The following is a 13,902-nucleotide window of genomic DNA, read 5'->3' as shown; positions in this document are numbered from 1 at the left end:
GATGATGGAGCTTCTAAAATGCTAAATAGTATATACATTATTCATAGTCTCGACTATATTGATTGACTTTTGCGGTGATTACATCATTAGTAACTGATCATACGATTTTAATATGAATATATAAACAAGTAAATCGCATACCAACCACAAATCCCCCCATCGTGAGCTCGTGCACGGGAAAATTGCGGGCGGCCTTGTCCGCCAACAGATCCAAGCGTTTTCTTTGTCAGCTGTGGGGTCGTGTGTGTTGTCAGCCATTCGATCCAAAACTTGTAATCATCAACCGTAAGATTTGAGAACGGCAAATTTGCAGCGGGTTTGCCCACGGCAGCGCGGACTCGGCCCAAACTTTTATAAAATACGTTTGCTAAATCAATTCTGGTGCTTCAACATTCCATCATTCTTGTTCTTTAGAACCAGCTGACAAAGAAACTCGCTGGCAGTGCGGTGGTGACAAAAGGTGATGTTACTAGTTGGTGAAGACCTGCAATTGGCAGTGTAAACAAATCCTAGTTTTGTCAAAAGTCGAAGTGGAACGAGTGAAGAAAAGGACAGGATATGGCGTAGACCAGAGCGGAAGCTGATCAAGTGGGACTTGGAACGAGTTGGGAAGTCAACGAGGATGGCACAAGCGGAAATAACTGAAGTTGCGTTGACATTTTGTAAGGGACGATACTGAATGCTGATTCCCGGTGGCCAGATCCACAATTTCCCAGCCTTAGATTTAATACGAACTCTAGTTAGCATGCCCGTACTTTGGCCGGGTTCACTGTAAAAGATCCATTAAAAATTTGTTTAATTATGATAGGTATCAATTATCTATTATTGGATACTCATCACAAAATAATTTTGTTAAAACATGTAGGGACCGTGACAGAGATGTAATTACTAATATATTATGACTGCATTTGGTCGTTTGAATATTTTTACCTAATAAGATAAGGTCATACATGATATGATGGGATTTTGAATTTTCTAGCTAAAGTTTGATAATATCCCGATATAACATGGATGCAAATAAAATATTATCCAAATGAGTGTTTTGGTATTGGCAAAACTGGATTAGCCATTAAAAATGATCTCCGAGTATGGATTCACGACTTCACCGCCCAAGTCCGCCACAACCACCTCCGCCGTCTCGAAATGCGCCATCCCGTCTCTACTCTAGCCTATATTGTGTCATGGCCTTACTCTGTCCCTCGCTCGTCCCTCTTCTCTGCCTCACAACTCTCTCTTTACACTGTCCTCTCCATATCGTCCTCTCTACCTTGTTCTCACCACCGTCAAGAGGGCGATGTGACGACAAGACAACCCCTGGATCTAGGGCTTAGATCGAGCATGAACCTCAGATTTCAACTTATCCGTGCTCGATCCTTGCCCTCGGGTCCACCTCAGTTTGTTAGTGCACGAGGTCGACCAGAGATGAGGTCGGTTATGTGCATCACGGATCTAGAAGCAGCGGTCTAAGGCAATTCTAGTAGAGAGGTCAATAGAGGAGCAAATCTGGCGCCTCCATGTGAAGAGTCGACAGAGCATGATTAGAGTCTCTCAGATTCTGAAACTTCGGGAATGTAATAGAGGAAGAACAGGTCAAAGAAGAAGAGGAGAGTGACGATGGGAAAGGCCCAGAATTCCAAAGCTTCGTTTTTTTATTTTTTTTTAATTTTTCTTGGATTTTACATATCTTATCTAGATCTATTGCGGGACTTTTTTATCCGTGCTATATCCGAACTATATCCGGTCCTGTCCAAAATTTGTGATGCGCCAAATACCAGATAGGATAACTTTTATCCAATCTACTAAACACAGCCTATATACATAATAAGAAATCGGAGATGACAAAGTGGAGTGTTCACACATGTGCTCACCACGTGATATTTCATTAACTACTAATCTCTTATGGTATGACGCTTGACATAGTATGGCCATTTGACCCATAACTAAAATAATTAAAAAGAAGGCATACGAAAATTTTATCTCTTGTTGAGTTTATACTTGAAAAAAGGATAAATTAGAGAGTATTTTCAAATGAAAATCGGTATTTAATCTTTCGTTGAGTAAGAACTTGAAAGAAAAAAAAAATCAATTGGAGAAAGGATTTTATATATACTCTTCATTGACATGGGTTATTATGAATGTAGTTCCTTAAGTCAAAAGAGCATTTAGTTTTCTTGGACGGTACGTACTTATATCAACATGACACAAAGCGAACCCCATCCCATAAACAGAACATGACAGAAGGTGAAGGAAAGCAGGAGGGGCTAAAACCCTGCTGCCACAAGCACAAGCACCGCTACAAGATCTCAATTGAGAACAATTCACCAGACAAAAGAATATGCACTGTTTCACTTTTGAATACCTGAGCCATGAATCAATAGGGCAAAAAGAGCGCAGACCCAACAGCAGAAAAATGTCAGATTTGCATAAACTGGAAGGATCCAAAGCCAGCAACTCTTGAAATTAATTGCAGTTGACCACCCTCACAACATGGCTTCACTGCAACATGAACTTAGCCTCACTATCATGAATATCAAAGAGAGTAACAAAGAGAGCACGCATAAAATGGACATTGTTGCATTTTATTGAGAGACTGGGTCCATGATATTGAAGTACCACGCGTAGAGTAGAACTTCCACGCTATAAGAATTCTGTATCACGGGGGTGAGCAACAAAGCAGTGTCTCCGCCACGATCAGAAATGTAAATTCACAGGTTGATGTCTCAAGGAGGAAAAAAAGGAGCTTGCTCTTCTTGATGTTGAAGGAAAAAATGCAGCTGGACAGTTATTCTGTTACAACGTATCTCACAGAGTAATCAGCCTTTTGATGCTATCATGGTACAACTAAATGCACAACAGGGTACAAGCTTCGGAAACTACAACAGCTGTTGCTAGAACAAAAACAACAAAAGAGTTAGCACTATTTCCTCATCACCTTCATATTCCGTTGTCGTTGAATTGAGAGCTACTGTCAGATAATGCACAGCTTTCACAATGATATGCCACCCAATGTTGCGCAACCAGAAGTCAGCAAGACCCCACAAAAACTCCTGAATATCACTGATCATCCCAAAAGCACATTTTCAGAAAATTGGTCGCTAGAGTTACAAAATTACGACTCAACCAATGATACTGCGCTCCTCCCGAGACAAAGTCAACCATATCAAGTTCTCAACAATTCATCTCTACACCAGCCAATTTCTCCTCGTAATTTAGAGTGTTGGCCGCAATTAAAAGCATGTCCATTCCACCTCTACCTTTGTCCGTATCCTCTTCACCAGCCAATTTCTCCTCGTAATTTCTCCTTTGTTTTTTTTTTTTTTTGAATTTTTTTTTACTAAGACCCTTTTCTCTTTTTCATGTAGAGCCTCTTATTCCGTTTAAGATCTGGTGATTTTAGTTGGTCACCAGTACACCAACTAACGAAAGGAAATTGTTAGGAGATTTTCCACTTAACTTTGATGAAATTAGCTTGTAAAACGAAAGTTAAAACAACACAAGATATGTTTTTCTTTATTTTACCATATTCTATAAAGACTTATAACGCTTGATCGTAATTAAGTACAAAGAATGTCATAAAATGCATTTTATTTTTAGATATTGAAATGTTGCATAAGCATTGACCACGTTTTGTCATAGGTGAGTGCAACATACTACAAAAATTGTCAAAAAATGAAGGTAACTTACCAACCAAAATCTTCATCAAATGTGATGGATTAGCAATGCATCCTTGTCCATCTCCACCGCCCTTCTTGCCATCACCATGATAACCCTTTGGGCATGAACATGTATAACTCCCCTCAATATTATGGCACTTTCCCTCACACTGGTTCAACGTTGGATCGGCACAGTCATCAATATCTACATAAATTAAACACACCTACCATCAAATGTATCTATCTTCTGAGATCATATCAATACAAAGGACAAGTTAGAGAACATCAATGTTATCAACGTACCATGACAACCATTCTCAAGGTAAGGATTGCCTCGGTAACCTTATGAACAGCTGCACTTGTACCCTGATCCGTTTTTGGCGTTGGTGCAATCGGTGTTCTTGGTGCACATGTAGTTTGTGCTATTCTTCTTGGCCTCCTCACATGTTCGATTCCCTATTGCACAGTCGAGAACTAGAAGGGGATCTTTAAATTTAAGCTGCTTAAGGTCGCTAGTCGAAAAGTTGTAGGATCCAATTTCTGCGACCAAGGCATAGCTACACGGATTGAAACCCAGGACCTTGGAATGATTGGAAAAGCTCCAAAACGAGATGTTGTAGTAGAAGGTGTTCCTTGGGATGCTCATCTCACAGCAACCGATACCGGTACACGACCCATTGCCGATGTCCAAAACGCTGCAACACAAAGACATACAACCGAAAGAGAACTTCCCACGGCGGTCTCGAAAGGCGGTTAACGTGTCGCAACCAATAGCGGTGAACTTGTTCTTGGTGCTGGATAAAGGGAATTCAGATAGAATGATCCATGGATAATTGCTCAAAGATCTATCGTACCCGGAAGAATTATAGCATTCTTGACCATTCCAAACGGTTAATCACATCTCGTGGCCCTCGATGGAAATGTCGCGTATTTGCAAGTTACTACTTCTACGACCATGTAAGGTACGAGAGGTTCTATGGAGTTGTCACAATAGACAATAAAAGATGGGTGATCGAAACGGCAGTCAAAACTACTTGACTGCCGCTCTATCCAAAGGGATATGGAATCACAAGGTGTACACACGAACTTCGGCATCCGGGCTTGGTCATTAAATCACCAGCTTCTGCTATGTGATTGTGGTGTGGAACCAATAAAGCCCAAGCACCACAACTTTCAAGAGAAGTTCATGGATGACCATGGTTCTTCCTTCAACTCTCTTCATATACATGTAATTTTCTTGATGATTTAATTTGATGGGTTGGGGGTATATAAGGAGAAGTAAGATGGGTCATTTCGTTTTCGGTTTTTTTTATTTTTTTGGTCAAATGTTATAGGCTAAGTTCAAGTTGTGGAGTTGACACCAGCTGGTCCTAGCCACTTGCATGAGACGATCCAATGATAATTCCCCGTGTGACGAAGTCTTGTGCAGTGCAGTGCTCGTTCCATTTACCAAATGCATTATTCATTTGAGAGTCCATCATTTTATATAAGGAAATGTTCCAAAACTTATTTTATGAAAGTTGGTAATGTAAATTTGACAAATTTTTCTTTAATCTTTCTTCACTGCTCATCGAGAAGACCAGCTATTCTGAGCCAGAGACTGGACTGTGACCAAATGAGCTGCTCTTACTTTCCAAATAATCTCGAAAAGATTAATCTATAAAAAATCATACGCTTTTTAAGGTGCTCCGATCTTCTCCTTTCCCTATCGATTTTTGATACAATGTATATTGGGGACGTTGCTTCTGTGCATGGCAATTTTTTTTTTCTTTTGGAGCGTTCATGTTAATGCAAAAACTAAAAAGATGATAGGGAAAGGACAAGATCATGCGCTTTCTTTTCATATACGATGTGCATCCCAACTCATTAACTTATTAACTAGGGCTTCGACTCTCACCGTCACAAGCATCTACCAACTTTTTAATTAGGGCCCTTCAGTTTTGATTTCTTATGATAAAACAAAAGGTCGCTTATTAACAAAAGGCCACCCTTCCTACTTGGGAAGGGAGAGGTGGGAAGTTCGAATCCTACCTTCTTAGAAGGTTAAGAGTGGGGACGTGTAGTTTCAGATGTGGGTTTCGACTCCCACACCCTGCAAAAGGCTGGGCAAAAGTCTTAGAGTGAGTTGAGAGTTAGAGTAGGACAGACTTCAAAAAAAAAATCTTGTCCAAGAAAATTAAATTGAATTTTAAATTCCCAATCCTATATTAATATTATATATTTGAGAACATTTTAAGAACTTCGTGTTTAATAAAAGTCTGCTAAAGTCTTGTAAATAGTATATGCATTTAGATGATGTTTTGCAACAAGATGATGAGCTTCATAGCTTGATAACAACCTTTATAAGTGATGATGGAGCTTCTAAAAAGCTAAATAGTATATGCAATATTCATCGTCCCGACTATATTAATTGACCTTGCGGTGATTACATCATTAGTAGTTAATCATATAATTTTAAGTGAGTACATAGCAAATCTCACACAGACAAAAAAAATCGCATAGAAACCACAAATCCCCCTATCGTGAGCTCATGCACAGGAAACTTGCGGGCGGCCTTGTCCGCCAACAGATCCAAGCATTTTCTTTGTCAGCCGTGGGGTCGTGCGTGTTGTTAGCCGTTCGATCCAAAACTTACAATCATCGACCATAAGATTTGAGCACGGCAAATTTGCAGCGCTTTAGCCCACGGCAGCATGGACTCGGCCCAATCTTTTATAAAATCCGTTTGCTAGATCAATTCTGGTACTTTAATATTTCTATCATTCTTGTTCTTTAGGACCGGCTAACAAAGAAACTCGCTGGCAGTGCGGTGGTGACAAAAGGTGATGTTACGGACAGTTGGTGACGCGAGGAGGGCCTGCAATTGGCAGTGTAAACAAGACGTTATTTGTGTCAAAATTCGAAGTAGAACGAGTGAAGGAAAGGATAGGACGTAGCGTAGACCACAACAGAAGCTGATCCGGTGGGACTTGGAATGAGTTGGTCAAGTCAACGAGGATGGCAAGCAGAAATAACTGAAGTTGGGTTGACATTTTGAAAGGGACATTGCTGAATACTGATTCCCGGTGGCCTCATCCACAATTTCTCACCCTTAGATTTAATACGAACTCTGGTTAGCATGCCCGTACTTTGGCCGGGTTCACTGTAAAAGATCCACAATTTTCTCACCCTTAAAGGAGCTGAAAGCAGCGGTTTAAGGCAATTCCAGTAGGGAGGTCGACAGAGAAGAGCAGATCTGGTGCCTCCATGTGAAGAGTCGACGGAGCATGATTAGAGTCTCACAGATTCAGAAACTTCGGGAATGTACAGGTCAAAGAAGAAGAGGAGGGTGACGATGGGAAAGGCCCAGAGTTCTAAAGCTTCGTATTTTACTTTTTTCTTAATTTTTCTCAGATTTCACATATCTTATCTAGGTCTATGGTCGGACTTTTTCATTCGGGCTATATCCAAACTATATCTGGTCGTGTCCGAAATTTGTGATACGCCAAACACCGAATAAGATAATTTTTATCCAAACTGTGAGATTTTAGTGGGACCACTGCCGACTGTTCTAAGAGCTTAAGCTGTTAGATGAAGACGTGATTTAATATTTAATTATTCTAACACTCCCCCTCACGCTTAGTCTGATCTTTTTGCCTAGTACTAAGCGTGGAAATATTTAATTGGGAAGACAAATGGAGTCTGAAAAGATTCAAACTCAAAACATTCTGCTTTAATACCATGTGATTTGAAGCTCCAGTATCAGTGAACCATTATGAAACTTGACTATCTCCAACAGTAAGCGCAGCAAATGCTTTTGGCACATCCGATGGGAGGAAAGATTGATTAAATCGATTAAAGCAATTTAAAACAACATGTCCCTGCTTGTTACATATTTGACAGGAAACGACTTTGTCTATTCCTTTCACAAGCTTCTCGATCTTGCTTTGATTAAATTGTGGCTTGTGACCCTGCGAATGCATAAAATCAGCCCGAGAATTTTTCATTCCTGGACCATTGTGAGAAAACCCTGTTCCATGCGAAGAAAAATAATTGTTGTTGAAATGTTGGAATTGTTTGCCCTTCTTGATGCTCTTAAAATTACTTCTTTGACCAAAGAAAGCCGTCCCGTGTTGAATTACAAGGGAACTTTAATTTGTGAGCCGACTCTCAAAACTTTGCAATTGCGAAACCAAGTTAGAGAATATCGGCATTGGAGGCTTCAATATGGAGGTTGTGAATGAATCATATTGATCACCTAAGCCATTCAAAACAAAGAGACCCTTCTTTTTGTCCTCAAGGGAACATCCGATAATAGATAACTCATTAAAATATTTTTGAAAAACACCAAGATACTCGTGAAGATATGAGAAATTATCTCTATGACATTTTTGAATTTTTAGAAAAATTGAAACTTCACGTTCCTCAGATACCTTGGCAAAAATATTTTGTAAAACTAACCACACCTCAGCAGATGTCTTCAAGTCTACTACTTGAGCAAGAACTTCTTCGGAGAGCATCGCAATGATCCATCCCCGCAGAAGGCAATATGACCTTCTCCATTGTAAAAAATCTGGATTTGCCACTTCCTCTAAGACTCTAGCTTCTTTTCCAGAATCAGAGGGGGTGGCTATTGTTGGACTCGGCATCTGGTACTCGCCATCAATGAATCCTACCAGATCTTGACTTTCAATTAGTGCAAGCATCTAGGCTCTCCAATAAAAGTAGTTTGTTTGTGTCAGTTTCAGTGAGATAAAATTGCTAATGTTCAGAGATGAGGGGTGTGGATACTTAGGATTGGGGAAGTCATGGTTAAGGATCGATTTCTTTTGAAGATATGTCTCCTATACCATAAAAGAACAAAGGAGTTTGATTCTTGATCTCAACATATCATTGTTGAGATGATTTCCATTATATATAGATATTACAAATGTTACACTACGTAAGGAAACAATACAACAATGGAAAATAATAAATGAAAATATCATTATATTATAAGAGTTGTCAATCACTTGATTCTAGTATTTCCATGAATCATCTCATGATTTTGATTGATATCTCATGAATCATGGAGCTTATGTGTTTTCCCCGATCAACCTTAGAAGTAGCTATCATCAAATCCGGATGACATTGGGAGATGAATGTTAGACCGCTTTCAGAACTAAAAGCAGTCTTTATGAAAGGATGGTGATGCCCTTTGGCCTTTATGATGTTCCAAGTACTTTTATGCATCTTATGAACAATGCTTTTAACTCTTTCGTTGGCAAGTTTATTGTCATGTACTTTGATGACGTCTTAATTTATAGCAAGACGCAAGCGGATCAGTTGGAACATGCACAACAAATTCTCTAAGTGCTATGGGAGCATCGCTAACTTGAAGAAGTGTCACTTTTGCACAAAGTAGCCCGGTTTTCTTAGGCTGTATTGTCTCCAAGGATGGTATTAGAGTAGATCCGAGTAGATCCCGGCAAGATGGAGGCAATAGAAAGTTGGCCAGTTCCTAGCTCGCTTAATGGGATAAGAATTAGGTATGTATTTGGCATTTTCATTTTCCTTATTTTTTTGTTTGAAAATCGTCCACATGTTATGTTACACAAAAATAAAGGACAGGTACTCTATTTGGACGTAGCATCTGAACTTTGAGGACATAGAACAAGCAACTAAAAAAACATAAACAAAAAAAGACAAGGAAATACAAAAAAGAAAACGAATTAGAGTACAGTGGCCAACATTGCCATGAAGTCTCATCTTCCACTTTCGAGTTCGAAGGGCGCTTGGGTACTTATGCTATCATCATTTCCTGATGCAGTGCTTTTGGGGATGTCATCACATTTGCTTGATATCTTACCAAGCAAGTGCTCGGCTTCTTCAAGGTCCCTGCTCTGATTCACCCATGGATGCCTGTCCATCATCCTCAGCAGTCCTTCCAATTCCATTGCCACTTCCTTCATGGTTGGCCGATCCTCGCCTTTCACCCTCAGGCATCGGTTCGCTAGCATTCCAACTTCCTTAATCTCTTCAGGGTTCCCCTCGTTCAGCACCCTCGGGTCGATGATTTCGAACAGCCGCTCACCCATTATTGCAGAAGCGAAATACATGGACAAGTTCCTCTCGTTCTCAACCCGCTCGAAGGACAAGGCCCTCAGTCCAGTCAGCAACTCAGCCAACACAACCCCGAAGCTATAGACATCGCTCTTCTCAGTCAATACGCTCGAGTGGAAGTACTCGGGGTCCAAATACCCGAGCGTGCCTTGCACCAGCGTAGTCAGCTGCATCCGGTCGAGGGGGACTAGCCTGGATGCTCCAAAATCGGAGACCTTTGCGGTGTAGTTTTCATCCAACAATATGTTTGTGCTCTTTATGTCTCTGTGCAAAATCTGAGTGGATGCATCGTAGTGCAAGTACGAGAGGGCGCCTGCGGTCTCCCCTGCAATTTGCAGACGAGCCTTCCATGATAACGTGGACTCATGGCCGCGCTTGTGTATGTGTTTGGCAAGGGTGCCATTGTTCACGAACTCATAGACTAATAACGGGACCTCCGTCTCGAAGCAACACCCAATTAGTTTAACCACGTTGCGGTGATTGATTTGGGAGAGGATGATCAGCTCGTTGATGAAATCTTCGACCTGACTTCGGTCCAAAATCTTGGCCTTCTTGATGGCGACAACCGTGTTGTCCGGTAAGATCCCCCGGTACACAGTTCCCTGGCCTCCCTGGCCTAGGATTCGACTTTCATGGTAGTGGTCCGTGGCCTTCTTGAGCTCTTCATCGGTGAATATTCTCGCCGATTCAACAGTGCCTTCGTGCTCAGAAAGAAGCCTCTGCAACATGAGGCGGCCCCCATTTTCCAGGAAGAACTTCTCTCTCTGTCTGCTGATTCTTTTTTCTCTAAGCCCCCAATATAACCAGGAAACACCCAAAAGAATCAGTAGGAAGCTTATGCTCACACCTAGGAAAAGACATTACATTCGGTGAACAAACAAATCAGTTGTCCATCACACTACATAAGGTTCACAAAACCAAGAAAAGAAAAAAATATAATTTTTTTTTGTAATAGATATATATGCTTAACTCTTTCTTTTTCATTACTCAAACAATCTTGTGTTAATTAACTTCTCTGTCCTATTTACTTTTTTTCTCCATCAACTTGAAGCTTTTCATTAAGACAAACATTGATAAATAAATATATAATTATGCTGAGAGTATCTTATGATAATAAGAATAATGTAATTATCAAGTGGATAAAACGTGCTTGATTCTTTTTTGGCAACAAAAGAACAAGTGGTTGATTTTACTAATATCAAATTGAATAACTTGATATGACAATACATGTATATAATATCGATTTAATTCATGGACACAACTAATTCAAAGAGAAAGGTTTACATCAGAAACAAATCTCGATAACTAATAGCAAAAAATAGAACAATGACATAAGAACAACATTGGGAAAATTACCAATTCAGTCATCAACCTATTATATTTGTGCCAATTCAGTCCTAAACCTTTCAATTTGGTCAATTCAGTACTAAACCTTTTGCAAACTAGCCAATTCAGTCCTTTTGGAGGCCACAGACGTGGCCGCGGCCGGCTGACGTGGCTGGTCGGCGTCCACGTGGCAATATTTTAATATTTTTATTATTATTTTCGAATTTTTTTTTTTTTTTTCTTTTCCTTCCCCCGGCCGGTCCGGCCAGGGAGGCTCGCCGGCGAGGGCCCGGCCCGGCGAGGCGAGCCGGGCCCTCACCGCCGCCGGGCGAGGCGGAGCTCACCATGGCTGGGCTAGGCGGAGCTCGCCTTGGCTGGGCGAGCTCCGCCCTCGCCCAGATATGGCGAGGTGGAGCTCGCCATGGCGGGCGAGCTCCGCCTCGCCGCAGCTTGGGCAAGGCTCGCCCGGGCGGCGAGGGCCTGGCCGCCTCGCCGGAGCCGGGCCCGCCGCGCGAGCCCGGCCGGACCGGCGTGGGGGAGAAGGAAAACAAAAAAAATTCGAAAATAATAATAATAAATATTAAAATATTGCCACGTGGACGCCGGCCGGCTGGCCACGCCACCGGCCGGCCAAAAGGATCAATTGGCTGGTTTGTCAAAAGGTTTAGGAATGAATTGGCCAAATGAAAGGTTTGGAAATTGGACACAAATGTAATAGGTTGAGGACTGAATTGGTAATTTTCCCGAACAACATTGAAGAAATGTGAATAATTTATAAGATAAAATAAGTTTTTATGATGAAAAAGATCGAGCAATGTGTACAACTTACTAACCTAGTACGACATTGGTTGAGCGAAACCTCTTATCCTGGGGGATAAGAGTACAACCCTTGCCATCTTTTCTTCCATCTCCTTGGTATCCCGCTAGGCATGAACAGTTATACGTTCCCGGCAAATTCGTATATATTCCACTGCAGGGCTGTGAAACCACGCACTCATTGATATCTGAAAGAATATATTCAAAATAGAAGAAGCAAATCAGACGCCATTTCAATTGGAAGAAGCTTGAAAAAGTTAAAGATCCATGATTTGGCAATACTTTCAATTTTGAGAGGAAATATTGAGTCAAATTGCTTTTTCTGAGATCGCGAAACATCACCACAATTTTTGGGTGCTGGGTCGTTATCCCGAGAGCCTGAACTTAGTCAAGGACTTGATCTTAGTTTAGAATACAAGACTTATGAAATATCCAACAAATTCGTGCCATGACCACCGAGAACAACACATTACATAGAAAGCAATTCAGAAAGAATTGTCTATAAAATACAGAATAATGCTGGATGTATTAACATTGGTACATGAAATTGATTTGCAAACTATTTTGACCGACTCATATTGAGTGTTCAGTATGGATCATTTGTTTAAAAACTCAATTGCAGTTGACCACTTTAGTTTGTAAAACAATTGTACGTACTAAACTTAAGAGAGAAGAATGTTTAGCTACGTGAGGAACGATTACTGTGAAAATTTACAGATTATTGCTAAGTGCTTCATAGGTCATATTAAATTACAAGCAACGAATATTTGTGCATCCAAAAAAAAAATGATTGCGTTCTACGGCCTAGATTGTTAAAATTTGTAAGATTATATATTTTACACGATGAATCGTTTAAAACATGTACAATTTATCAAGTCAAAATTTGGTCCTCTGACTTTAAGTTTCCAACAGTTTCTTTATCTAGGTTTCTTATGCAATTGGGTCCATTTAACATGCTCACCCTTATTGAGATAATGATCCACGATTCTATACATGAACACTCGTTCGAAAGTGAGGTAGGTCTAATGAAAAGACTAGAGAAGGTACCTTGACAGCCATTTTGGAGATAGGGGTTCCCTTGATAACCCTCTAAGCAGTTGCACTGGTACCCATTTCCATTCTCAGCATCTGTACAATTGGAGTTCTCTTGGCACATGTAGGTCGTTGTATTCTTCTTTGCCTCATCGCATGTTTCATATGGAATTAACCAATCAAGAACTATAGGGACTTCATCGTAGCGTGGTTTGTATAGATAGTCGGTGGAGAAGTTAAAGAAGCCATCTTCGGCAACGAAAGCGTACCCGCACGGATTGAATCCCCATATGCCAGTATGATTGTGCTTGCTAGTGACAGAGATGTTGTATCCGTAGGCGCCTCGAGGTATGCTAGTCTCACAGCAACCAATGCCCGAGCTCTCGCATGAGGACACGCACCCCATCACATACGTGCTTCCTGTAATAATCGCGTTCGTGTGACATCCCACTACGATAAATTTGTTCTTGGCAGGAGATATGGGGAATATGGGAAGAGCGAGCCAAGGATCATTTTTGTTTGTGCTTCCACCGGACAGATTATAACAATCATAGGCCACAAACATCGTTACACCAAACTCATGATTCTCTATAGATATATTGAGTATTTGGAAATCAGAACTTTTATCGGACTGATAAGGAGTGGGAGGATCAGTCGAGTTATCACAAAAGATGAGGAAAGAATCCGTTTCTTCTTTGAAGTAGCAGTCATCGCCAGTGTTGTTCATCCCAAAAGGGTACGAGAAGGTGAGGTTGCCACATCTACTCGTGCATCCGGGCTTTGTTGTTGGAACTACATCTGCCGAAACTATAGAGAATAGAGCCACCAATGTGCACAACAACAGTACAACTCTCAAGGGAAGTCTATGGAGCAACATGGAGTCACCCATATTCTTCCTGAAATGAGATGATGTTTTGCAACAAGATGATGAGCTTCATAGCTTGATGACAACCTTTATAAGTGATGAAGAAGCTTTTAAAAAGCTAAATAGTGT

The 13,902-nt window shown here is 40.8% G+C and overlaps 1 protein-coding gene across 1 annotated transcript; it reads right to left on the bottom strand.

Moving 5' to 3' along the window:
• Positions 1 to 9,280: 9,280 nt before the first annotated feature.
• Positions 9,281 to 13,902, bottom strand: LOC115667982 (putative wall-associated receptor kinase-like 16). The gene is made up of 3 exons (XM_056311265.1): positions 12,924 to 13,902; positions 11,894 to 12,064; positions 9,281 to 10,581 (listed from the first exon to the last, which is right to left on the bottom strand). Exons 1-3 carry the CDS (start codon positions 13,795 to 13,797, stop codon positions 9,377 to 9,379), a joined length of 2,250 nt encoding a protein of 749 aa, XP_056167240.1. The 5' UTR covers positions 13,798 to 13,902; the 3' UTR covers positions 9,281 to 9,376.

The sequence above is a fragment of the Syzygium oleosum genome, unplaced genomic scaffold (assembly GCF_021117445.2).
Source record: "Syzygium oleosum isolate NSW1041296 unplaced genomic scaffold, Sole_v2.1 Sole_v2.05, whole genome shotgun sequence".
Taxonomy (NCBI): domain Eukaryota; kingdom Viridiplantae; phylum Streptophyta; class Magnoliopsida; order Myrtales; family Myrtaceae; genus Syzygium; species Syzygium oleosum.
This window is presented reverse-complemented; position numbering and strand designations above follow the sequence as displayed.